Source organism: Maylandia zebra, linkage group LG23 (genome assembly GCF_041146795.1).
Source record: "Maylandia zebra isolate NMK-2024a linkage group LG23, Mzebra_GT3a, whole genome shotgun sequence".
Classification (NCBI taxonomy): Eukaryota; Metazoa; Chordata; class Actinopteri; order Cichliformes; family Cichlidae; genus Maylandia; species Maylandia zebra.
This window is the reverse complement of record NC_135188.1, coordinates 17,623,303-17,650,070: the sequence shown is the minus strand read 5'-3', so window position 1 is coordinate 17,650,070 and position 26,768 is coordinate 17,623,303. Positions and strand designations below refer to the sequence as shown.

General features: G+C 38.1%; 1 protein-coding gene across 8 annotated transcripts in view; it reads left to right on the top strand.

Moving 5' to 3' along the window:
- Positions 1-25,346, top strand: part of mcf2l2 (MCF.2 cell line derived transforming sequence-like 2) — a 112,845-nt gene extending 87,499 nt beyond the window's left edge. For 5 of the 8 annotated variants that reach the window (XM_004552944.5, XM_004552945.6, XM_004552943.5 and 2 more), the window contains exons 29-35: positions 270-368; positions 4,695-4,766; positions 5,201-5,311; positions 9,128-9,237; positions 11,381-11,496; positions 18,266-18,339; positions 20,268-25,346. In XM_004552944.5, the coding sequence (XP_004553001.1) occupies positions 270-368; positions 4,695-4,766; positions 5,201-5,311; positions 9,128-9,237; positions 11,381-11,496; positions 18,266-18,339; positions 20,268-20,356 (671 nt within the window). In that variant the 3' untranslated portion in view covers positions 20,357-25,346. The remainder of the gene's footprint in view (positions 1-269; positions 369-4,694; positions 4,767-5,200; positions 5,312-9,127; positions 9,238-11,380; positions 11,497-18,265; positions 18,340-20,267) is intronic. The other 3 variants (XM_076880644.1, XM_004552946.4, XM_076880645.1) reach the window with 3 other exon arrangements.
- The last annotated feature ends 1,422 nt before the right edge of the window (positions 25,347-26,768 follow it).

The following is a 26,768-nucleotide window of genomic DNA, read 5'->3' as shown; positions in this document are numbered from 1 at the left end:
CTCAAAACAATCATTTTTCTTTCTCAGTTGCATTTTATGGTCTTTCCTAGAGAATGTATAGATGATTGGTTATTAAAATGGCAGTGCTAAGAAAGACCGTGAAGGCTGCTTTCTCTTTGTCTTTGATTTGCATTCTATTTAATGCCCAGAGTCGCTGTCCATCCTCCTCTTCCTTGTCATTTCGCCTCTTTTTAAATCCCGTTACTAAAGCTTTCTCTCCCCGTGCTTTTTCCTTTCTTCTTTTCCTCCTGACCCCTTTCCGGCTTTAGAACCTGCTGCTAAAGAGGCTGAGGTCCCCCGCCGCTTCTCTCTCACTTCGTCTCTTGCTTCCTCTTCCTCCTCCTCCTTCGCTACACGGCGCACAAAAGGTACCAGCCTTTGTAGTTCCTTCCTGCTCTTTACAGCCTTTTTCTTATTTTGATCACATTGGCTGCGTTGTTACTGATGTGCATCTCAATAGGTTGAATTCTAATTATTACAGTAAGTAGTTGTGAAGTGTCAAACAAAAAGGATGCATTGCTATATCGTACATATTTTAAAGTGAAAAGAAATTACATGTTTTGTGGGCTGGATCAAAAAGGAAGAATTGAACATTTTGCATTTTTAATATCATTACAATGGCGGTTGTTTGTTTTCTTTATTGCCAGATTTTGATTTGATTTGATTTTCTTTGGTCCACCGTACCAAACCTATTCTCCAAAAATACAGATGCAGGGAGAGGTTTGGAGAACTGAATGTTTTCACAGATTTCAGCAGAGATTTTCTCTCCACACTTCTTTTCCTCCAACCAGTCGAGGCAGATGGGCACCCTGTCTGAGTGTGACTCTGATGGAGGTTTTCTTCCTGATAAAAGTCAGTGGTTTTTCACCCCTCTTGCCAAGAGCTGCCCAAGAGGAATTGTAAGAAAGAGCCAGGGTCCACTTTTCTGTACAATGAGAATTCAAGTGAATCGAAACCGTGACAAATTTGTTTCGTATTGAGGTTATTTTAATGTTTTTCATTGTATTTTAAACAGGTGACTAGGTTATAGTGCATTGCCACACACCTGCCAATTTGTTTTGGGGTTTTGTTTACTCAGCTAAAATAGGATATATAATTAAAGATGTGTTTTAAACATTAACCCATAATTTCACCTATGGAGAAAGGTGGGCTAGAGCTTACCTCTCATTATATCTGAGAGAGCCTAAACATCCAGTCTTTTGTGTGATTTACAGAGTGCCAAACAGAGTTTCTTTGTGTGTCTTTGCTAACAGTAAATCATTTCTAATACAGAGCAACATATGAGTTTGATCAGTACGTGTATGTGTATCACTCCTGTAAGCTTACAGTGATTCTGACCCACAACAACATACAGACTTGAATCTACAGCTCACTTTAGAGTTCTTGCTCACGTTTCTCTGTTAGCTACAAGCATGGATACATTATGCGCATTAGCTTGCCAAATTAGCTTCCATATGCACATCCCCTGGGAGACAAGTGCACTTCTAGTATCAGCTTGCTGGCTAAATAGCAAATTAGCTGGTCAGCAACTTCACCATATTCTCCTCTCTTGAGATTTGATTCATGTCTGATAGAGAATTGCTAAAAACACAATGAGAGAAAGAAGAGATGGACGAGAGGTGGGCAGGCATTCAGTACAGATACTTTTTTTAAGCAACTGTAATGAAATAAGAATTTTGATAAGGTGACATTTGGAACGCAGGGTGACATTAAAAGTGGCAATAGAAGTGCAATATCTCTTACGAATACAGATGAGACACTGATTTTCAAGGAGGCAGAGGCAGGAAAAGAATTCAAATTGAACTTAAAAAAAAACTATTTCCATTCAGTCTCACTGTCCTCTTTTTATTGCATTTCTTTTATTATCCCTCATGCAGCTGAGACTGACCGATCAGAGCACTGCAGGCCACAGTGCTCAGCGGAGGTCTGAGCGTGGCTGTTGCTTTTCGGCCTGTATTTTTAATTCTAATCCACACTGTGTGCTAAGCAAGGAACAATATTACTCTATATTGCTTGATATTGTTGAAACAGATATGAAAATCTGTAGCACTACCGTGTAATTTTAATTGCATGCAGCTTTATATTTAAAACTGAGAAATGTGAATTATGAGTAATTGAACATATGGGCTGTATTTTGTTCATCACTCCCTCATAGCGCCTAAAACATTTTTGTAAGATAAACGTGTGGTTTTCATGAAATACAAGCAGGAGAACAGGTGTAAAAATGAAAATGAATGAAGACTGAATTCCATTTAGAGACATTATTTTTACGACTCTGCACTGTTACGTCTTCACTGGACAGACCAGTGCTATCATTAATGTATTTCATAACACTTGTGCTTTTTTCTGGTGTGATAGATATCTGATATGGAAGCAAAAAATAAATAAATAAATAAATGTGGTGTTGAGGCAGTGTTTTTACACAGATGTTAGTGTTACCATGCTGTGTTTCAACATCATGTCTTTATGTTTTGCTTCTAAGGAGCCAGGTTTTATTTTTATCTTTTAAAAGTGGTCTTGTAATAGTTCTTCAGCCCTTCTTAAGGTCCCTCAAAGTTTCTTTGGATGTTTTTTCAGTCATTTTCAGTCCCTGTCTCTGACTGGTGTCAGAGGAATATTTTGGGTTTTTTTTAAAGCTGCTTAACACTGACATATGAATCATTCAAGAATAAAAAAAAGACACCCAGTTGAAGGGATGAGCCAACGTTGTGTCTACAAAGAAGCAACTTTAAATTGTATCTTTGGGCATTTTCTTACAAGCAGCCTTTCACAAAAACACATCATTTGTTCCCATTTCTTAATTTGAATCTATGAAAAATGCAAAAGATAACACAGTGTGACAGGCATGAAATAGTATTTCAACAGCATGATTCCCAAAGAGATATTAGCCAAAAATGTGGCGTGTGTGGGCTTCCTGTGCAGAGAGTCCTCAACACACTTGAGGAAACGGGACAAGTAGAGAAGATGAAGCGAAAGGCCTAATAAGGTATTTAAGTCATGTCATTAAGAAATAGGAGGTAAACATCTGGCCATTCAGTTGATACATCTAATGTTCAAAGAACTGTCAGTAGAAATAGTCTCAATAGAAGGGTGGATGTGGAGAAGCCATTTTTCAGGAAGGGAGACAGGGAAAAAAGGCAGAAGTACTCCAACATTTTACAAAAATTTAACTAAAAATCGGAGGTAATAGGTCTGATGGAGGGATTCATTCAATTTTCAAATATAAGCTGTCGATATGTTTATCAAAGATCAGAAGAGAGGTTTTAGGTTTTTCATTTCAGCCACTGGTCTTGGGGATTTTGTCAAAATTAATTAAATTATGAATGTGTAAAGGTACTGTCAGATTGTGATCCACTGTATAACCGCCTGGAAGTTGTGTGATTAATTTTTTAGCATCACAATGATCCCTAACACACTGACAGTGTATTAGAAGAAATGTCTGGAACATGCAGTAGAACACGATCAGTCGTGGCCTATGACTCCCCAGAACTCTAACTCAACATTGTTGAAGCAACATTGTCATTCAAGTCAAGTCAGTTTATCTATAAGCACATTTAAAAACAAGACACGTTGACCAAAGCGCTGTACAAACTGGAAAAACAATTGTTGGATCATATTGACAGAGAATGGAACAAAACATAGTCAACAGGAGAAGAAAGCTTGCTTAAGCGACTTCAGAGAGAGAGTTCTTGCACAGTACTGTATCAGTAACTACTTGATATAGTTTTTATCTAAAAAAAAGTTGTAGAACTCTTAATAATTAAGTCCAAGTAACATAAAGTATGTATTGTATGATTGATTGTGTCTATTACTGGTAAAAACTAGGGACATGCATACACGTCAGGGGGATTCAAAGCCAGCTTACTCCCTGCAGTGCACAAATTATCACCAGTGGGTAGAAGACATGTTTCCATCTGCATACATTATGGTTGGAGAAACTCACGTATCAAATATGATACCAGGCACATTACAATATTACATGTGGGGCTTTATAGTACGTCAATCAAAACACATTTTCAGTTTGATTTTGTATGTGCAGATTTGTTTTTCAATGAATCAATAATTATAGATGTTTTGTGGTCAAAGGTCAAATATTTCTCACAAAAGATGAAAAAAACAATTCAAACATAACAATAATGTTTGCCAGCATTAAAGATTCAGAAAATACTTTAGTTACAACATATGAGAGATTACATAAGAGTCAGAAGCTACCGGTAACCATGTAGCCTGCATTCTCAGGTTTTAAATGAAGCAGCTGCAGCATCAGTTCTATATTCTGTTTAACTATGCTGATGGTCATGAATTAAACCCTGAAGAAAAGCATCCATTTCATTTATTCTCCAGCAAAAATAATTTTTTTAAATATAGCTGGAAAGATGGAAAAATAATTTTTTGTCAACTAATTGCTCTCATCTTTAGAAACTCTGTATCCAGGTGCCTATTACTGCATGGAAAATATGACTCTTTTCTTTAAAAAAAAATTAAAGTCATAATGGTCTTAAGATGATTCAGCCCACTTATGGCCTATGTCTAAATGACAAAATGGTTTTTAACAGAAAATAATATTACAGCTTCCTAATGTCTAAAAGGGGCTTTAAAAGGTTGATGAAAGGTGATTTGGGATGATGCAACCGTCTTTCTAATATGCTGGTTTCTCATTAATTCTCTTGTTGCATGTTATTTCCTCTGCCCAGGTCCCCTCTCTGCTAGCATAAAGAGCAAAAGGCATGAAATAAAGAGTGATCCCACTCCATTTGGTTATGAAGGTACAAGGAGAAAGATGTTATTTCTTGATTGACTGTGCTTCTTTATTTCTGGATGATGTGTTTCACCGTTTGTAGTTCCATTTCGTGCGTGCTTTGGTGACTTGTAGGTGGTTTGTGATGTTCTTTTTGTCAGTGCATGAGCATCAAATGAAATTGGTATCATTTGTGTGTGTGTGTCTGTGTAGCTTTTGTGTGTTTTGATCACAGATTTTCCCTGGTAGTTGTTTGGTGTTTTCTGTTGCTTGTTTATTTTTTTTTCTCGTTGATTCTGCATGGATACAGTTGCATGGTTTTCTTATTAGACAGCACACTGACTGGATGTAATTGTGCAACTTTTAGAAATTGTGCTTTTTAAATACAGGTTTTGGGTTTTTGTGGTGCAGTTTAACGGTTGTGATGACAAAATTGGTATAAAGCAGTTGGCTTCCCTCCAGATACATTGCGCGGCGCTATGGCAGCAGTCAGGAAACGTCAGAGTATGACTAGCAGCACTTCTGCTGGTCCTGGTGGCACCTCAGCTGTCCCTAGATCCACTTCCCAACCAGGTAACTACAGGGGAGGATTCATCTCCTCCAGTCACTTGAGAGACTATCATCCTGTGGAGTTGATTTCAGTTTTATGTGAAAGTATATTTTGTTTTTTGTTTTGTTTTTTAATTGTCCTCCTTTTGCATCGCATTGACTGTCTTCTTTAAAAACATAAACAGAGGCTATGTCTGTCAAATGGCTTCAAACTACTGACCAGTCCAAGTGTCCTTGTAATGATGTGCTTTCGTTGAGAGTTTTTATTTTTCTACTCCCTTGTTAAATAAAGCTTAAACAAATTTAAGAAAGAAAGAAAATTCAAATGTCAACTGGTTTGAAGGAAGTGGTAAAAACCTTTCATAAACCCATCAGAGGAACATTTTTACAATGTTAATAATTTAACATGATTAATTTCTTCTGTCTTCCTGTGCACATGCTCGGCCTTGTATAATCTCCTCTCCAGCTTCTCTTAAACGTAAACCTCTAAATAATCAAAAACAACATGATAACAGCACCTATGGCTGTTTCCTAAGCAGGAACAGAGACCCATTTAGAGGCAGATAAGAAAACATGTGCCAAAGATATATTATTAAATAACAGTTAACCTTCAAATTTTAACTTTGAAGCCTTTCAGACAGAAAATCTGTACATGCGACCACATCGGCTCCAAGGCTAAAAATAACTGTTGAATGACGACAGTGTTGGGGAGTAACGGAATACATGTACCGCCGTTACGTATTTAAAATACAAAATATGAGTAACTGTATTCCGTTACAGTTACCGTTTAAAAAGGTGGTATTTAGAATACAGTTACTTTGTTGAAATAAATGGATTACACTGCGGTATTTCACTGTTTCATATTGTGGCGGGTCAGGACTGTTTGGCTTTTGTTTGGCAGCTACGTTCTGTTGTTCCAGGTGGCAGCGTTGCTGTTGCCATGGTTACAGGGTGACGCTCTCTCTCTCTCTGTGTTTCCTGGGTGAGAGAGCGCCTTTTTGTTGTTGTTGTTGTTGTTGTTGTTGTTGTTGTGCTAAGCTAACAGGCAGAATGCTACAGGTATAGCTCTAAGAATGTAGAATCATGGGCAGTGTAGTCCGTGTTGCAGGGAGAATGGACTGCCATACACGTTATGTGTCTGTGAGCACGAGGAGGGAGAAAAAGGAAAAGTATGAGTTGTCATCAAGCAGAAACGGGAGCTGGAAGCATGTAAATATAAAAATAACCACTGCAGCCAAGAAGAGTGCCTGATGAGCCCAGTTGTAAGTAAACTATTAAGACTCGACTGTACACCGTGTTCGTGTTTTCCTCCGAAACAATAAGTTCCGTTGGAGCAGCCTTTCAACGCCGCTCTCTGTCTTTTGCAAGCATAGTTGACCCAGACAACAAAGTAAAGCTATTTTTCGGCTACGAGCCCGACATGAAACCCACCTATTAGCCAGAGGTCCCTTTACTACGGTTCGGAGCCGTGGACCTTCAGTAACAGTAATAAATCACAGCAATAGTACATTCACGTAGTTGTAAACAGCATGATAATATATTAAGTAATCCAAAGTATTCAGAATACATTACTCTCATCGAGTAACGTAACGGAATACATTACAGAATACATTTTGGGGCATGTATTTTGTAATCTGTAAAGGAATACATTTTAAAAGTAACCTTCCCAACACTGAATGACGATATATAGATGGGATCTGATGTTGAAGCCAGATACTAAACCAGTAGTGATAAGATAATGGAAAACCACAGACTTGAAAACATACCGAATGTTTGATATGAGTGTAACAAACAAGTGGTTGTTATAGATCACAAAAGAATTTGAAACTGCTCAAAATTATGCAGAATTATTGTAGGCCATATAAAAATGAGAAGGAAAGAGGCTTGTGACCACATTTTGATGACTATTTTGTGCCTTCAGAGATTAAATAAAAAGAAAGAAAGGAGGATAAGAGAGCTTATCACATATGCTGACTCTGGCTTTTTGTCCATAAGTTATACAGCTATGAAGAAAGACTGACTGGACAACGTAGCTACATCATTTCTCAAAAAAGGGGGAGATTTTGCAGCGTTTAGCCTAATTTGCCATACAGAAGAAATGAAGTTTCCCATAAACACTGTGAATATAAATGGATGCTTTTGTTTTCATTTCATTTTGGTTTTTGTGCGTTCCTTATTGTGTTTTTTGTTGTTTTTTCCTTTTTGAATTTTGGGGACTCACTGAACTCAGCATTCTGTCAGAATTCATCAAGCACAAATAAGCTGTTGTGATTTGGTGCGATATGAATAAAATTGAAGTGAATTTACAAATAAGAAAGTTGGTTTTCAAGCAGCCCTGTCTTGAGATGAATTTCAAACCTCAGCAACCGTAAAATGGAGACGGAAAGTAGATGTGCAGTGGAAGAACCTGCTCACTCCACCTAAACCATGAAGAAAACAGATACTGTTATCAAAGTTAGGTCTGATTATCACTACTGCCTTTGGTGGGGTGTTGTGATGGTGTTAGCTGTGACGTCAAATGGAAAATACCTGGTGCTGGTGGTGACAGACTTGAAACATTCAAATCTCCCTTAGTTTTATAGAACCACAAATTTAATATATAATTCCAAAGGTTTTATATATATATATCTTTTTTTTTTTTAAATAGATCAATAATTAATAAAAGGCTAGTGCAGTAGTTTTATCAAGAACAAAAAGAAAACTGCAACGAAACTTAACCTGATTAAAGAAAAGGTATAAAATATATTGATAAAAAGCTGATAAAAAAAAAAAAAAAACTTTACCGAAAGGAGTAAGCGGCTGCTTTCAGAACCACACTGCTCAATTGCTGTCAAAGCAAAAGGCTCTTTGGCCTGGCCCTCTCTTCTCCCCCGGTCTAAACACCTCAGTGGCTGATTGACTGAGTGCACTCAGCTGTGCACAGGACACTGGCTCCACAGGAGCAGATGCAGTACCTGAAACAGGACGTAGAGAGAGCACAACACCAGCGGCGACTCACAATAGATCTGCGGTGATGTAACAACCAAAATCACATCTTAAGAGCTTTATTCTTTATTTTTACAAAGCACTTCAACAAATTGTAAAGTTGAAGAATGATGCTTTACAAATGCCAAGCTCTCACAGCTCCTTGCACTATTATAACTGGTGAAGCAGTTTTGGAATTCAAAAGCCTGTGTTCAAAACCCAGGCGTGTGAGAGTGAGTGTTTGGACCCACTGTGCAGCTTTTAAACTGTCTTAAACTGATGCTGGGATAAGCACTGTGTTTTTGTTGTTGTTTGTTTTTTCTTGTGTTTCTTTCTTTTTTCTGCCATTGTGGGAAAAAATGTTCAAATATTTCCCGTGTTGTCATTGAAAACCTCTTACTTTTTTGCTGCCGTTCAACAGTGTGCTGATAGATCAGCAAACTGCACCAGTACTCAAAAAGGTTGTGAGTTCAATTCTTCCCTGAGGCAAGAGTGATGTCTGGATAAGCAGTGTAATCTTTTTACACTGATACCATAAATATTAGACTTATTTTAAAATATGCATGCGCTGTATGTGCTGCTTCAGTCATATGCTAAAGTCGTTATTAACGTGAGAAGTATGGGTAGTGACAGCCTCCCTTGTGCAGGCTGCGACTCGTACGGGGATTGAAGTAATCCTGAATGTGAGAAATTTGGCTTGAGGTTGAATTCTTGGAAACGGAATCATCAAGCTTTCACGATGATGTAACCAATTATTTGACTGCACAGCAACATTACTTTCCCGAAGCGTCATCACCTGCCAAGATGCATATTAATGCCCTCCCTTGTTTATGAGTACATTTTTAATGGTAAATCATGTGTATTGATTCCCCTCAGGCTGGGCCCAGCGGCGTCTTCTTTCCATGGACACAGAGGACTTTGAGACGATTCCCTCCAGCGCAGAGGAATCCTCCAACTCTTCAGACGAGGAAGGCAACAATAAAAATGTAGGCAACATTTAAGTCTGCTGCCCACATCAGCTAAAAAATGTAAAGAAGTGAAGCTCAGATATGATTTGCTACATCACTGGATCATTTTGAAACTTTATTTAAGAGTGAAAGTTAGTAAAACGGAATGTTGCAAATGATTTTGTCCAGAATTGAAACCAGGTGTGACAATTTCAGCAACAATTAGCATTATTAAACTTTTGCCCGAGTGAGGAACGTAACTCAACTGCACTCATTCGACTCCAGCTGAGTCATGTCAGCTGTCAGATAAATCATGACATTTTATGATCATGAACCATCCCCCAACTGCTATACACTCATCTCTCATTGCCTCTTCACCCATTCTTCATTTTCCCTTCTTTTTCACTAAATCCCATTTCAATCCCCCTAAAGGAGGACCCCTCCACAGCTTAATTATTTCCCATGTTCTCCCTTCTTGTTAGCAGCAGGCACTGACCACTTGACATTTAGGAAATGAGGGGAAGATGAAAAAGGGGTAGGATTTTAACTGCACGTGTCTGCCGAATATGGCAGCATTCCCACATCCATTATAATCTGTGTGACGTACACGCACGTGCACACTATCGACACGAGGGCTGAGCACGTTAGTGATGCAGGGAATGTAGCAGCTTAGAACATACATTTGTAGGACACTTTATTAGGTACTTAGCTAGATGTAGGATGGACTACATTTTCCCGTCAGAACTTCACAGTTGCTGCAAATTTGTCAGGTGCATGTCCATGATGTGAATCTCCCGTTCCATCATATCCCAAATGTGATCTGCTAGATTGAGATTTGGTAAATGTGGAGGCCATTTGAGTACAGTGAACTCATTGTCAGCTCACGTCATAAAAGCTCAGATGATCTGAACTTTTATGACGTGGTGTGTTATCCCGCTGGAAACAACCATCAGATGATGGGTAAACTGTGGTCATAAAGGGATGGACAAGATCAGCAACAGTACTCAGGTGGGCCGTTGCACTTAAATGATGCTTCTCAGCAGGTAATAATGGGGCCCAAAATGTGCCAAGAAATCAGCCCCCATTCCATTACACCACAACCACCAGCCTAAACTGTTGATACGTGGAACCATAATGTCTAAAGCATGGATCTTTCTGCTCAGGTCCTGCCATCCAAATGCTGTAGCACAAAATCAAGACTACTCAGATTTGGTGTTTTTCAGATCTTCTGTTGTCCATTTGTAAATTGCCTGTGTATATTGTAGTGTCAGTTTCCTGCCTTTAGTTGACAGTAGTAGTTTTCTGTTGCTGTAGCTCATCTATTTCGAAGTTCAGTGTGTTGTGTATTCAAACGAGCTCTTTTTCATACCTTGGTTGTAATAGTTATCTAACACACTGTTGCTTTCTTATCAGCTTAAAGCAGTCGGAGCATTCTCCTTTGACCTCTGACATTAACAAGGCACTTTCACCCAGAGAACTGCTGCTAACTGGATATTTCTCTCTTTTTCAGACCATTCTCTGTAAACCCTAGAGGAAGTTGTGTGATTAAAATCCCACTAGATCAGCAGTTTCTGAAATACCTAGACCACCCCGTTAACAACCATGCCACATTCAAAGCCGCCTAAATCACCTTTCTTTCCCATTCTGACACTTGGTCAGATCACATCATGTTGATCTTGTTTTGGGTTGCTGCCATGTGATTGGTATATTAGACAAGAGCATATCTGTGTTAACAAGCAGTTAAACAGATGTACTTGACAAAGTGGAGAGTATGTTTGCATCATGCAGTCAATCACAATTTAAATTGTGTTCATCTGCAACAACAACAACTAAATAATCCCACATGTGGATGCAACTCAGATAAGACAAAGAAAAAATTGGGACATTCAATCCCTGTGGTGTGCATGTACCTAAAGACCCTATAAATCTTATAATCATTAACTTATTTATTACTATCTAGTACTACAAGAATAGCAAAATAAATGAAGTCCAATGTCTTGTCATTGGTATATTTAAATTTAAATGCTTTTATCTGCTGTCTTTGTTTCATTTTGTAGGGTATTGTTTATTACTCAGCAGTTAGAGTAGAACAGTACCACAGTACAGTAGAACAACTTTAAGCAGTAGCTTAAAGTCTTGGGATTGGCTAAATGTTGAATTTGAAAACCATTTCTTTCTGCAGGGTGACAGCAGCCGTTTCCGAGTACAGCTAACATACGAGTCTCGTGATCCGCAAGACCTCTCTCTGGAGACAGGTGACCTCGTCCAGTTTGTGGAGGAAGCAAAGAATGGAAACTGGTATGTTTTTGTTTGCTGGCTGAACCACAGGATTATTTAGAATGTCGTCCCCCCCACCCGCCATCCATTGATTGGCTGCTGTATACCCTCCACACAGCCCTCCCTTCAAGTTTTTAAATTTCTGTTTTTAAGATATTGTATTCCTAAATAAAACTGAGCAAACATTACAGGGAATTTTACAGCATATACCTTTAGGGCATTCATGTTGCAAAAAAAAAATAAATTGCTTGGAGAATGTTTAAATATTTGATTACTGAGGGACCTAAACAGTGATGTACAAAAAGTGTTGAAAGCAGTATTTTGCATAATTGTGTGGTAACACATTTTTAGGTAATTTATGAGGTGTGATCAAAAAGTTCTGGGAATGGGCCTCTCAGCAGGTGGCAAGCAAAGATTGTGTTGATGTGACTGGAAAACCTTTCAGAATATACTGTGCCAGCACACTATCACACTCTGGCAAGCACCAGTGTTCTGGTCAGTTTCTCCCTCAAGCGTTATGAGGGTACAGTAGAAGTCCATGTTGACAGCCTCAACCTGGAAGATTAATTCATGGTGCACAATCCAGTGAATGTCGCAAAAATAATGAGCGCTGCCTGCTCTCGGTCCTCACCCGAAGCACTGCCTCAGGGCTTGGAAACTGTGGACTCTTCCATTGAAACCTCAGTTGTAACTGGAGACCCAGTTCTCATTACCAGTAATGAGCCTCCACACGAAATTCATGCAAGTTTGTAAGAAAAGTTAACATTGGGTTACTGCGTATGTTTGAGGATTGCAGTAAAACCACAGAGTGGAATTTGGCCAGTGCGAAGGATCAAATCCCTTATATAGATCCAAATGTGGCTTCCTTCAAAAGGGGCCAAATTTAAATAGGGTAGGTTTTGTTTGTTTTTTTTAAAGGCCAGTTATTGAAACCTTTTGTTCACACACAAAAAAGACTGCACATTGAGCTACAACACCTTCTCTGCAGCTCATAAAGACATGCCATACCCCCAAAACTCACACTTGGACACCTTAGACCAGATGTCCATCCCTTGTTGCTTAGAGCCTCTAATTTGATTGTTTAACCAACTTTTGAGAAACTACATTTTCAACCAGTTTCAGCAGAGGTGGACTGTTGGTTTCAAAAAAGTTCAGGCCTTAGCTTTTAAAAGTTAGTACCTGAGTCACGGACACCATGGCATTCCCCAGCACCCTTATTAACCACCTCCAGTCGCTAGAAGCTTAGTTTATACTCTGTTTTCAACACAGACAGAAGACCTGATGGCCGAGCAGCCATTCTTAGTATATTTTCTTGAAGTCCATTTGAACTCCAGTGCCTGGGGTGCAGGCACAGTTTGTGCATTGTAATTTTAATTCTCTGTAGAAAAGTCAGTGCAGTCACAAAAAAGCCAGACAGGCAGACTGCATGCACAGACCCTCACACTTGTTGTCTGATGATTAAATTTAGGTCGTTTGGACATGAGCACAGCTAGGTGGACTTGTGGACATAGTATATACAGTATAATGTAGACTTCAAAAGGTATTTTCTGGGATAGCACAATAGGTCATACAGTAGAGGTATCAATGTTTCTCCAGAAATATATTGTTTGCCTCATTGCTATTTAGCCTGCACTAATCATCCAGCTATCAGTTCTTTAAAAATGGAACCATTCTGTGTCCTTTTATTCATGCATATCTGACACCAAAATCGTGTGCTTGATTGAAATAGTCTTTGTACCAACGGATTTCTATGGAGCTATTTTGTTAATTGTAATTGTGAAATTACCAGTCATTTCTGACAGTGTGTCTTTGTGTCACCCTCATCATTGTTTGTCTTTTGTCTGTTCAGAAAGCATCACCACAAAGACCAGTAAGTGTTAAAAAAGAAAAGAAAAAAGCTGTTAACATCCTGGTGCAAAAGCTGTTGTGCGCAGTGGGAGTCTTTTGTAAAATAACCCATGAACTTGGGTACTTTTATGGCTTGAAGTTGGGCTATGGTTGCTTTGATTAACACTGAGCCTACCAGGTTTCATTATGTCTTTACAGCAGTAAGGTAATAGCAGTCTACTCAGCCTACAACATAGTGGATGAGTCCGACTACCATCACCATGGGAGTGACAACAGGCAGCAGCCACTTTATGGGCTGATAGCATTTGAAAGAGGGGAAAAGAGCAGAATCAGATAAGCTGAATCTATCCTTACTGACAAAGTACCAAGGAAAAAAGAAAATGAACCTTTCAGAAAGGCAATATTTCCATGCATAGCCCATGTGTTTGAGTGTATGACATTGAATTATTGTTATTGTTGATCTTGTGTATTTTTGCGTAAGAATTTTGCAGTTCCACTGCTATCTGTAATCATTACCCACAGCACGGCTTCCCTGTTTAAAACTACCTTCAATTCAACCACATTAATCAAACAAGCTCAAGAGAGGAAATGAGACTTGTGCAACGGGATGCTTCTTTGCTGCCCTGTTCTATCTTCACAAGGATTAAAGGCTGAGAGTGACTCACAAGGAATTAAAATTTCATTGACTGTAACTTTATCCTGATGAAGCAGTAGGAACACAACAAAACGTGTGACTGTTGCTAAATCAAGGAAGGTTGCAGAAAACAATGGCTTCAGATTAATAATAAATCACTGTTTGATTCACCTCACCAACACCATCTTTGCTTTTGACCTGACAGGGAAGCAGCAGCTACTGCCTGCTTGGATGAGCAGCCTCTAGAAAGTGAGCTGAAAGAATGTTTTGAGCTCATGCAAGCTCCTTGCATTAGAAAGTGATTAATAGTCTACGAGATAAAAGCTCAACTTGCTTTAAATATGCTCATTTTTCATCACCTCATGCATATTTCAGCCCTTAAAACAGTCTCCTGTCGACTCCATCTATGGATTTTTGCCGCTAAAAGGTCTCAGTCACTCATTCTCATCTCTGCTCTACGCTTGAGGAACATGAAGAATTCATAAGTTTTCTCTTTTCTTTGGTTCTATTGCTGTCATATAGAACACGACTGGCACAAAAAGGACTACTGCAGTGTCATATAAAACTCGATGTGTCCTGTATACTAATATATGTCCATTCATTTGTGTATGTCTTTGTTTACCTGGTGCACACTGTTTTTGTGTATTTAGATTGTCCACTGTGCATTTGTGTTGTTATGATTGTGTATGCACTGCTGAAGTCAGTTTTTCCAACAGGAACAGTACCATGCTTACTAACATACCCCCCACCCCCCACCCCGCCCCATGAGTGTCTTGCACCTTTCCAGATTTAGGCTTTCACTTCACGTCTGCACCACACGCAGTGTTCCTGTCCCTGTTCCTGTGGGTTTGTGTGGTATATTTGTCTAAAGGCTAGACAGCACACCCAGCCACACCCTGTCAACACTAATTTACATATGAGAGGAATAAACAGAGACGTACTTCACTCTAATGTGAAAGAGGAGAATCAAGAAACAGCTTCCCTACATCCTCTGTCAAATCTTCAGAACTGCCCATCCAGTGAAAGCCATTGGCACCATAATTCCAGATGGAATTAGTCTGTTGTCATACTAGCCTAAGGATTGCCATTCATGTCAGATTACACCTTCAGTGTGCACATATTCTTTTTAAAAACATTCATTAAGGCTTTACCTGGTTCACCTAATCATAATTTATTTGCAAAATTATGGTAAATATACCATAAGTAATATACATATTTCAGATTTCTAGTATGGTCTGTTAATATGACTAACTATATAGTAAGCTATGTTATGTGTCAGATAATAACTTTAAAAAAGCTCACAGGACTTGTAACCTTAAAAAGAAAGAAAATGGATTTTAGGCTCGTGTCTTAAACAGATCTCCTGTCTCCACTGACAGTAATGCATGTTTTGGCCCAGGTGATGATAGTAGTGGGATGCATTGAATGCACAACAGTCATCTTTCTGTCTTGTAAACTGTGTGACCATCACGTTCATTTCAGTGTTTATAAAATGAAAGTTATTATCGATCTGTCTTGGTTTTTTCAATATTTGGCCTAATGACTCAGTTTTCCTGCAGGCAGAAAGCCAGTGCAAAGATAAACATAGTTTCCTTGCACAGGTTGTCATAGGAGCAAATAGGATACCTTGGAAACAATAGGTGAAGAGATGATTTTTTAAATATAAACCACATAAGCATAACCTGGTGGCCTGGCAGTGTTGCTAATGTCCAGTGCTGGATCTTTTTAATGCAACTGATCAACAACGGTAGTCTTCACATAAAATCTAAATCTTTATTGCAATTATACTAAAAATACAATGAAATGATATATGGTTCCATTCAGTGCAAAGAAAGCAACCTAACTATCTTAAACTTTCATTCTAAGAACAAAAAATTAAAAAGAAGACAATTTCTAATAAGTAAATATAGTATAAAAATATAAATAAATAAATATGCTGATGTTTATGCATTTGTGCTTGAGTCATTATTGATTGCACAGGTTAGTAAGGCGGGCATACCCTTCAGTTTTCATTTATTGTTTATTACTTATTATTGCAACAGCCCTGTGATTTATGCTGTTTTTCAGTCTTTGTTTTAGCATTCTGAAGAATGCTAATAACACTGATGCTCATATTTCAACTACTGTCTCTAATTTGAGGGAGGCACATGTTTTTTGCAAGGCTGACACAGTAGCAGCTTCAATTATTATCTAATTTTTTTTTTTGGAATAGGATGACAGAATTTGGTGTGAGGAAAGACAGGAGGGTAATGACTCACAACAATTATCAGGCCAGCCACAAAGCTCATCAATGAAAGCTCAGAAAGAGTCCTGATCACCATCAAACAACAGTAAACTGCATTTATTTTATGTTAAGACGCTACTTACTGTAAAGTTCCTACCTTGCCACCTTCAACACTAAATAAATCAAAAGATGTGTAGAAGTTTAACAATGTGAACCCTGCTTGTGGCCATGAAAAACATCAGCAAACACTACGCTGCAGCACATGAGTCAGTTTTGTTCCCTGACTGATACATTTCATTGCAGTTTGGCAGTGCTGATTGCTGAATCAATGCAAGCACAAATAATGTCTGGGGGAAAAGCTGTTATCCTTCATATTTATGTGCACCACAGACATATTAATGCTTGATGTTACTCATTCATAATACTCTTCCAACTTTCCTGTGCACTAACAGCATCCCAGTCTGCACACCCTGTATATCTTTCCTGAAGAGGTCGAAATAGTTTTTCTGCTTGTAAAGAAGTCCTGCACAGCGTGCCTGCAGGGACATTTAAAAGATCATTGCTACAAAATTTCACTTACACCATGCAAAAATAAACCTTTGGTAAAAGTTACTAAGGTTCTGATATCTGGGATTAGTAGCAGTGAAAGTCATGATAAAAGGGGTGTGTTATTTTTTTATTTTTTTATTTTTTAGCTAACTTTATAAAAACGCTTGGTTGGCTAGTAGTAGTTCACTGTTTTTATGAGGACCCAAACAGTAAACGGTAAAAAATAAACACATTTAATGTTAATTTTGCAGGATTTATTCCCCTAAAAGGCCTTTATTGGTTCACTTTTTGTTTTTAGTTTGTGTAGCAGCTACCAAAAACTCAGTAAATGACTATAAATTCAGAAAAAGGTCAGTGTAACCCATGCAATAATTCATTTATTTAGTTTCGATATCATTCTTCTTATATATAGGGAGATTATTTTCCTTTGAATTGTATGGAGCTACCAAAAGGTCACAGTGGGATTTTTTTATTTTTTTATTTTTTTGCATTACCTCTCAATAACATTTGCTTTTCTTCTGACTCACAGAGAGAGACTGAGCTGTATGATTATACAGAAGCATGTATTATTTAGTAGGCCACCACTGGTTGTGACAGCTGCAAGAATCAGTGCACCCTCGGCTGTGGCTGCCCTGTACCACCGCATCTAGAACGAAAACACGATCTCTTACTGACTGCTGCTGAGAAAGTCTGTAGTTTCAGCTGTGACTGCAGAAGTGGAATGACACGGCTGTCGCAGTGATTGTATTTGTGTTCATTACTGTGCTATCGTTTTTATAATTATGGCTTAAATTCGTTTTTATTTAATAAGTGAAATAATATGCACCAAGGGCTGTGTGTTATGCTGGAGCTACTGTATACCTGAACTCTTGTGCTTCACATGGTATGACTGCAAATATATAATACTATGTATATTTTTAACTTATTCTTTAAAAATAAGTAATGAATGCAAAATCATCAGGTGTCTCTCTGCACTCTGTGTTCTTTTGATCGGCACACTAGCTACACATATGGATTAAAAGGAACACAAGAATAATAAAAATGCTTCTGAAAGGGGCTGTGACCTTTCACAAGCTGAGCAGAATTGTATGCTTGCTGCTTTACAGGTATTTCATTTACAGTTTTTGACATTAATATAATATTTCAAATAACTTCCTGGCAGAGCCTAAAATAAACATTGGTGACATTTTGAAATCTATATTAAATAAAGTTCTAGCATCATTAGTCATGATTTTGTTTATGCTAAAACCTTCTTGTTCCCCTGTGCTGTCATACTTGGTCATTAATATGAACAGGCATTATCAGGATTCACTGAGAATTCACCATAACAGATAATTTCAGATTAACTTATGTGGTTAGTGGCTTTAATCCACAGACTTATTTTCCTGTAAAGTTATTATTTTTGTTTTTAACTTCCTTTGGTTCAGCAGTTTGCTTCTGGAAATGAATGACCTATAATAAAAAAGTATCGCTGCAATTACCTTACTCCTGTGTTTGAGTGAAGACCTTCCTCTCTATTGTGTTTCATGTCCTAGGCTAGTCAAGAACCTTTTAACAGAGAAGACAGGGTTGGTCCCATCCAGTATACTGCAAACAGCATCAGAAGGAGGTCACTCAATTCAGTAACAACACTGCAGCTTCTGACTAACCACTGGCAGCTTTGCTGTAACACACTCACTCACCACCCCCTCCATACCACCCATTAATCCCACTTCATCTGCTCCTCTCCTCACTCTCCGATGTTAGTTGCACCAAATTAACTGGGTGGTCCACCTGCTGTTGGAGAGGAAGGAGAAAAGGGATGAAGTGGAGGGGGATGGAAGAGTTTTGGCTTGAATGCAAATGCCACTGACTGAAGCACATTCATCTCTCTCTCTCTGTCTCTGTCTCTCTGATTGATGTTAGATAAAACTTCACTTGTTTTTTTGAATTGTCAATTTTAGGTAACTGATGTTTAGATTCAGACTTTGATACCATGAAATTAATAATTACCTGGGACATGGCAGACTATTTCCAGTTGCAACAATAAAGCTGTTACTGGCTTTCAATCAGGTGCTTTCACTCGTCAACTCTTTAGAGCAGTTAAATCAAGCTCTTTGTCATTTCTCCCACTTCGGGCAGGTGTGTAGAGTAGGTATACTTGACTAAGACCCCATAGAGGGAGGCTAGTTATGCTACTCCTGGGCAGATTCTGGGTGGAGCATAACTAAGTGAACATGAGCCAACCCAACTAGCATTAGCATGTTGCAGTTTTGCATAAAGTGGCTCCTGCTGCTAGTCATGCTCGCAGTATAGTTGTAATTTGAAGAATTAACCAGCTAGCTACTATAGCAGCTGGTTACAACTAGCACTGTTTCTGTCACAGATATCGTCTATATTCACTCAGCACACATTATTTTCTTTCCTGTATATCTATTCTTTCTTCCATCCCATTTACATTTGACAAATAAACAGAAATTTCTCACGGCATGCTCACGAGGTTTGTGGTGACACGCTTTGTTTGACTAAGATGTTTTTAGTTTATGACAAGAAATTAAGCCAAAGGAGAAACTACTAGAAATCTTATCATTTATATTTGCTTAAAATGCATTCAAATAGTTTCCATATACTTGCCAACATATTTTTAAGCTGACTATTAGTAACATTTTCTGGGCATTAACTATCAGATACATCCATGTAAATCGGTAGCGTGCTGCAAGTAGCATGAGGAGTTTTGTGATTAATATGATTAACATACCAGCTACACGTGATTTAATGTTAATTTATATTTGGGGAAATGCTTATGAGCTCCTCATACTTTATAACCACATAGAAAGGACTCTATACACAGCTTTAATATATTTCTATCTTTAACTTTGAGCACATATTGTTAATCTTAATACTGGGTTGATGAGATCAGGCATTCATAGACAAAGTGTATGCTTTTCCCACAGGATAGACCCTTCTATTTTTCCCCTCTCTCATTCTTTCCTCATCTCTGTCCTCTCTGTCCTTAATCCATCTCCCTACCATCTCAACGCTCCCATGCCGACTTGAAGGCTTGTCCTTGAAGTGTTTTTTTTCTTTTTTTTGCTGTGGCCTTGCTTGTGTTGTTATGGTGTGTTCCCTCTTAAAAAGAACTACCTCTTCTGTCAGGTCACTTACCATCATCCTCTACTCCTTTTTATCATTTTCCTCTTTGTTTCTGTGTTTTTTCATACTTAAGGCAGACCCACTTCCATGCTCTAGCAGTTGACCTTCAGCATTTTAGTTAAGTGGAGCCCATTTACAAAAAGCTCTCTTCACCTGTCTGCACTGAGTGCCCTTATCTGCCTTCCCTATAATTTTCTATGCAACGAACTGGCTGATATTATTGCAGAGTCTGAATATTGCTCTATTATGTCTTCTTTTTTTAATGCTTGATTTTTTTGGGGGGTTCTTTTTTTATTGGAACTGCAGTCTGGGCTGTGCATCCTCATTCTTAAGTGCTGTTTGAATTTTGAATACTACATTTTGTAATGGCATCAACATTGACTTGATGCTTTCTTGTCTTTGCAGATATCTTCAGTGATCTGTGTACAGCAGCTCTCTCCGACTCTGAAAATGAAGCCAGTACATGGGGAGATGTGTCTCAGGACAGCAAATAAACATGGATGACCACTATAGTTCATTATATTTAACTACAAATATGGCTGATGACTATAACTGTAGGTTTTTTTAACTGTAATTTCCTAAGCTGGACAATTCTAGGTTTTCTACTTGTAGCTCTTATTAATGAATTTGCAAATATGGCCTGCTATTGTTTTTCAAATGTAGTTTTTTTTTAGAAAAAAGCCTGCCTGAATGCCACAGTAGGAAAGCCATATAAGGTTTTTAATTCAAGGAAGTGCCAGCATGTCTCTGTGGGGAACTGAAGCTTTCATGGATGCTGAACTGAAAGTTAAATCATTACTTTCTGTGGAGAATGCTGGATGCCTGGAAATGTAAAACCTTTTCTGACCTGGATAACCTTAGGGAAAGTGACAATTTCCATGTGCTGGTTGTAAGCAGGCTTTGGGGAGGCGGCCTGGTTTGCTGTTACCCTGCACTGAAGCAGAACTCTTTAAGATCAAATTCTTACACTGATGCCCAAATGTTTCAGCATTTCATGTTCAAAATATATATAATTAATTGCAAGTTGTTTTCTTTGGTTTTCTCAATCCTAGTGGAGCACGCACACGAATTATATCAAGTATAGAGTTGCTTCAGAGACTATTCTGACTACTCCTATGTTTTCACACTCGTACAGGTTTTCAACCACCATCATGTGTGTCCTTTGCATGTTTTCCCTGTGTTTGCGTGGGTTATCTCCGGATACTCCAGCTTCCTCCCACAGTCCAAAGACATGCAGTTAGTGAGGATAGGTTGACTGGCAACTTAAATTGCCCCTAGGTGTGGTTGCAGATGTGAATGTGAATGCAAATGGTTGTCTGTGTCTATGTGTTAGCCCTGCGACAGATTGGCCACCTGTCCAGGGTGTACCCTGCCTCCCGTCCTAAGACAGCTGGGATAGGCTCCAGCCCCCCTGCGACCTTGAAACGGATAAGCAGAAGAGAACGGATGGATGGAAACTTAAAAATCAAATATTACAAAACCGTCTTTGTCACTTTTAAGTTTGCTTTGTTAAGTTTCCGCAACCATTAGACATTAAGTAAATTTTCCAGACACCAAGCTACTTCTAAGTGTGTGGGAAGGGTCCATAGACCATGTAGATTGTTGCCGACATGGTTCATCTTTTGGCGGATTCTCCCATCAGTGACTGTTCTCACTCGGTTATGTAGTTTGCCTGAAATTATAACTTTAGGAATTGCTGGATTAGTTTTTTTTGTTTATTTCTTTGTTTTTCCATTTTACAATATTTAATGGCACTGAGGTCAGCTTAATTAATAAAGAAAAGTCTGATCCCCCCCCCCCCCCCCCGTGTATATAAATTCCTTGTGTATATTTAAATCTATTTAATAATAGGTCAGTGAATGGATCTGAATACTTTCTGAAGTAACTCTATTGTTTCAACTTCCCCACTGTCTGTTAGACTCACAAACAATGTGTGTAATTTGCCAAATGGCTGGAAATTACTCACCAAACAACCAGAGAGCTAGGGCTGAACACATCGGTTTGCTGAATGCAATAACATATGAATATAGCCTTTGTTTTTATGTCATACGGGGACAGAAACTGGAAGAAGACTTGAAGTCAATTTGTCTTCTGGTAACAAGTAAAGAACTGTGCAGATTGTGTATCATTAACTGTCTAAAAACAGCTTTTTGCTCCATGCAAAAACAAAGTTGATGAGAGTGGTGTGTTGATGAGACCTAAGTGCAAAGAGAAGGCTGTAATACTAAAAGAACTCAGCAGAACTGCAGAGTTGGATGTCACTAGAAGCAAACCCGTTTAATTTACACATATCTGTCTCATTGTTCATATAAAATGCATTCATTTGTTCAGTTTTAGTTCCAAAGTCTGCTGCTGTATCAGGGGTGCAAAATGTGGGGAAAAGTCATTCAAGAAGAATTTCCTTTATCAGTTAATGATAGCTAATTAATCAGAAAATACATGAGAAGTAAAACAATCATGTTTTCCATTTTATGCTCTATATAGCTTCAATGAATAGCACACAGAAGAAGTCAAAAGGCTTTTGATGGAGATGAAGCATTAATGTTTAAGGAAATGGAATTATCTCTACGATGTGTTGAGCTGCATGCCACCGAGATAAAGTAAGACTCATTTTTACATAATGAGATTTTCACTACCAATCTTGTTAAGAACATTTCACATTGATTCCCTGCATGCCAGCTGCTATTTAAAGACAGGACTTATGGTATTCATACATAGTTTCTGATTTGTGTGCATGCACTGTACAATAGCTAGAAAATGTGCTTTCTAAGCAATCTAATCCCAGATATGAGTTTCTGCAAGGGTGACTTCATGCCACTGTGAGAAAGCTCATTTTTAAATTGAGAACATTCCAAATATTGTATTAATTTACGCTCACAGATTCCCTATTGAGGAATTCTTTTATCTCTGTGTTTGTGTTGCCTTAACTAATTCGTAGAAGCATACTCACCGAGAAACCCAATTGATCATATTCCAACCTTGGAATTTATTGAAGGATTTCGTTTTTCTGCTGAATCCAAGCAATAGTTCAGCTTTGCAACATGTTATTGGATTCATGAGAGTTGTTTGAGGTCCAGCTGAAAGTGCTTACACCCGTGTTTTTGCTGCTGAGAAGTTAGCATTTGTTCCCACCTTCAGTTTTGTAGGTGAAATGCATTTCTCTGACAGATAGCACTCATGCCCTTTTTTCTCCCCAAAGTAAACTTCACTATGTTGTAGAAAAAGTCAGGGAAGTTTGTTTTTCTTTTTTCAGGGAAAATATTTTTAGTAAACAGCACCATTTTTTCTAAGGTTTCATAAGGTGTATAATGTTTTTTTGGTGTTGTTGTTCTTTTGGATCTGTAGACTGGACATAGGACTTGGTGAGGGCCACGGACGCATTTGACAAATGTAAACAAACATCAGTGTTAGCATAATTTTGAGGGATCCATTTTATGTATAACTGCTGTATTGCCGTACTCCATTGCTCCCTCACAGGCTTTTCAACACTGTATTGCATTTCTACTGCTAGGATGAATTGTATAGACTAGTCACTGCGGAAGCAGAACTGTAGCTGCAGATAAATGGCATATTATATCACAGCAAGGATAATGCAACACAAACGCTGCCATTCTGTCAAATGCTGCTGGCATTTCACACATGTACATCATGTCCCTTGGTTTGATGCCTCTGTGAATCAGCCATAAAGATATTTGAGACTGAGAGATAACTGTCCTTTTCTAAACAAAGAACACATCTGGAAGTTAAAAATGGAAAGCCATAAGGGTGTACTCACACCAGGCACAGTTTCCTACTACCATGCCTGGGCACAATATCCCCATTTCCTCACTGCCCCATGGTCATGCTGCTCTTAGCAACCTGGTCCAGTTCATCTCAGTATTTCAACTCAACTCTTTCCTGCTCACTCTGTGCATCATTCACACACACTTTTGAAAACAACGTTTAAAGAGCATAATGAGGTTCGTGATTTAATGTAGCTTAAAAGCAATATTTTGGGAGTTATGAGAAACTGCCCCCTCACATGCCTTGCAGATTACCTTACATGGTGATTTTTGCATAAATGATGGAGTTCTTTCTTGGGTGTGGTTTAATGATCGCTCTAGGTGGAATCAAGTACTGATTAACATACTGCTTAATATAACTGATACTCTCATTTTACTTGCACATATTGATTTAAGGACTTGACTATGTTTGACAAAGGTTGTGGTTTAGATTAAATATACCTCTTCATTATCTGAAATCTATGCGTTTAAAAGAAAATGATGGTTACCTAGTGTGGTTAAACACGTGAAATGGTATTTGTAAGTATGTATTATATGTAAATAGTTTAGAGTAAATTCATCTCATAGTTGCCATATATCTATATCATTGTAGCACCAACAACAAAGGAATTTTGAATGTATGTGTGAACTGCCAGTGTCTTTGTCAAAAAGGCATCATTTGACATCCTCTGAATGAGAACTGGCTGGAAAACGACTTATTTGATTTTCATTTAGATGGTAAATCTTAGAAATGGAAACAAGAAAACCAAAAGATATCAAACAGCAAAGTCTTCATACAATACATGTTAGAACATAAGATTGAACCTTGTTACAAACCACAAGTAAGTAGCGTTGATCAGTCTTTGAAAAGACAAGTTTAAGATGAGCAGTGGATGGATAGATGCTTAGAAGGGTTCATGGGTGGATGAGAAGTGAATGGATACATGAGAATTCCAAAAGATGGATGAGAAAAATTGGCTTGACAGACTGCTGTGTGACGGGCGAGGCATGGATAGATTGTTGGTTAGAAGAGTGAATGGACAGATTTGACGACACTGTAAATGGGTTAGCATTTGCAAGAGAAAGCAAAACTAAAGTGAAGTTGATATGCTTTGATATTCTGATTATACAGAAATGCAGTCCTCTTGAATATGCTGTATATTTTGTTCATGCTATGTTTAAAATATATCTTTGCAATGAAAATATTTCTCTTGTACTGCCATATTTAAGCATATTATAGAATGTATCAAGTCTGTATATTGTATCTGTCATCTGATGTACATATTGCATTGCTTTGTTGTGATAATATGCATTTGCAATGTAAATTTTGTCACAGTTTCATTTCTTATTTCAAATATATTCGATTATTCCTAACTTAGGCTAGATTGTTTTACTTCTGCTAAAAAAAAAAGTTTCTACATGTGCAAGAAAAGTATATGCAAAGTCTTTTTATAAAACAGGATAATTTTACTGCTGGCATTTCACAGAGCAATCTCTATTTCAATATCTGTTGTATTAGGGTCTCTCCCCCCCCCCCCATTATTCATTAGAGAAACCATTTTCACCCAGTAAATTAATGTAATCTACCAAATAACACACAGCAACTTTGGTAAGCACAAACAGAAGGTTCCAATCTATAAAAGAAGTGGCTTTGTTTCTGAATGGCCTCAAAATACATTGTTTGCATCTGTCTTGGGAATAATAAAGATTGTGTTGAAAAGTCCACAGATTGCATTTACCCCACAATCAAAATGAGCAAACAAGTCGTTTTATTTCTTTATTTGATTTAATTTATTAATTTGGTGCCAAATCCCAACGATTGTCATCTCAAGTCACATATAGTTATATGAAGATCTCCCTCATGAGTAAGCAGTTAGAGGCAAAACTCCCACTTAAGAGGCAGAAACTTCCAACAGATCAAGGCTCAGGGAGGGCAGCCATCTGCCATGGCCAGGAAGGTTGAGAGGAATGAGAAGAGAGAAAAGAAGAGCACAGAGAGAACGTAAGCACCAGTTCCACTAATGTAACATTTTCCCAAACTAAAAACTATAGCAGGAAGTGCAGGGCTGGTCAATTGTTCCTGCTTTATAACTATAAATGTAGTAAAACATATCTTTTTAGCCCATGACACAAACTAAAATGCTGAGAAAATGTTACTTACAGTATATCATTAACATTAACGTGACTGCAGCAAACTCATTCTTTTACAAACCTCTAAGAGGAAATCTTTCCCAGTCATCACTGATGTCATTGCAAGGTATCTATACATCCTTGACATTTTTTTATTGTCAGTTGTCAATGTAGATTCATCAGAGGAGTAAAACACATACATTCTACTTGTACTGTAACAGGAAATTTGCCGTGCCTGTAAAAGTAGTTTGAAACAGCCTCTTTGTTATCGGTTGAACCGAAGATTGAACCCTGTAGACTAATAATTCAGCAAACATAAGCCCTGAGACTAAGGGAAAAAAAAGGCACAGTGAGAATATAAAGGAGATGTGATTTCCAACACCTCACCATGTTCCCGATCTACCAGACAAGACTCGTGTGAAGAAAAGATGGGTGTTCAAACAAGATGTTATTAAAGTCTGTGCCAGCAGGCGGTGAATTCAGGGGCTGTCAGAGAAGAATCCTCTGCTTGTCATCGCAGCTTGTTTTATTTTGATTTAAAACTGTATTAAAATGATTTAAGGCTGTATTGAAATGAAAGGCAATTATTGCAAGTTGGGTTGTTAAAGAGAAAGACAAAGAGATAAAACAGGCAGTATCTTCACTCTTCACACATTAAAGTATGTGATGAAATACAAGCATCATGAAAAGCCCTGGTTTATTTCTATTCTGTTGTCAGTGATCGGTGGCTTCTCAGGTATGGTGGAGGGTTGGCATTGCATCATTATCATTCAAACTGAGTCTCTGATCCCCCTTCAAGAGGAAGAGAGCAGGCTATTAATGTTAGACTTGAAGCATAATGTATTCTCTCTGTATTTGACTGGTGTGAACTCTTTTTTTTCCTATTCACTACCCCTAGATGAAAACATAATTTAAAGAGATAAGATGAGTGTTTTAAAGTCTTAAATGCTCCAGATTGTCTTTCTGGCCTCAGACATTGACATGGAATTAAGTTAGGTTACCATTTTTATCAGAG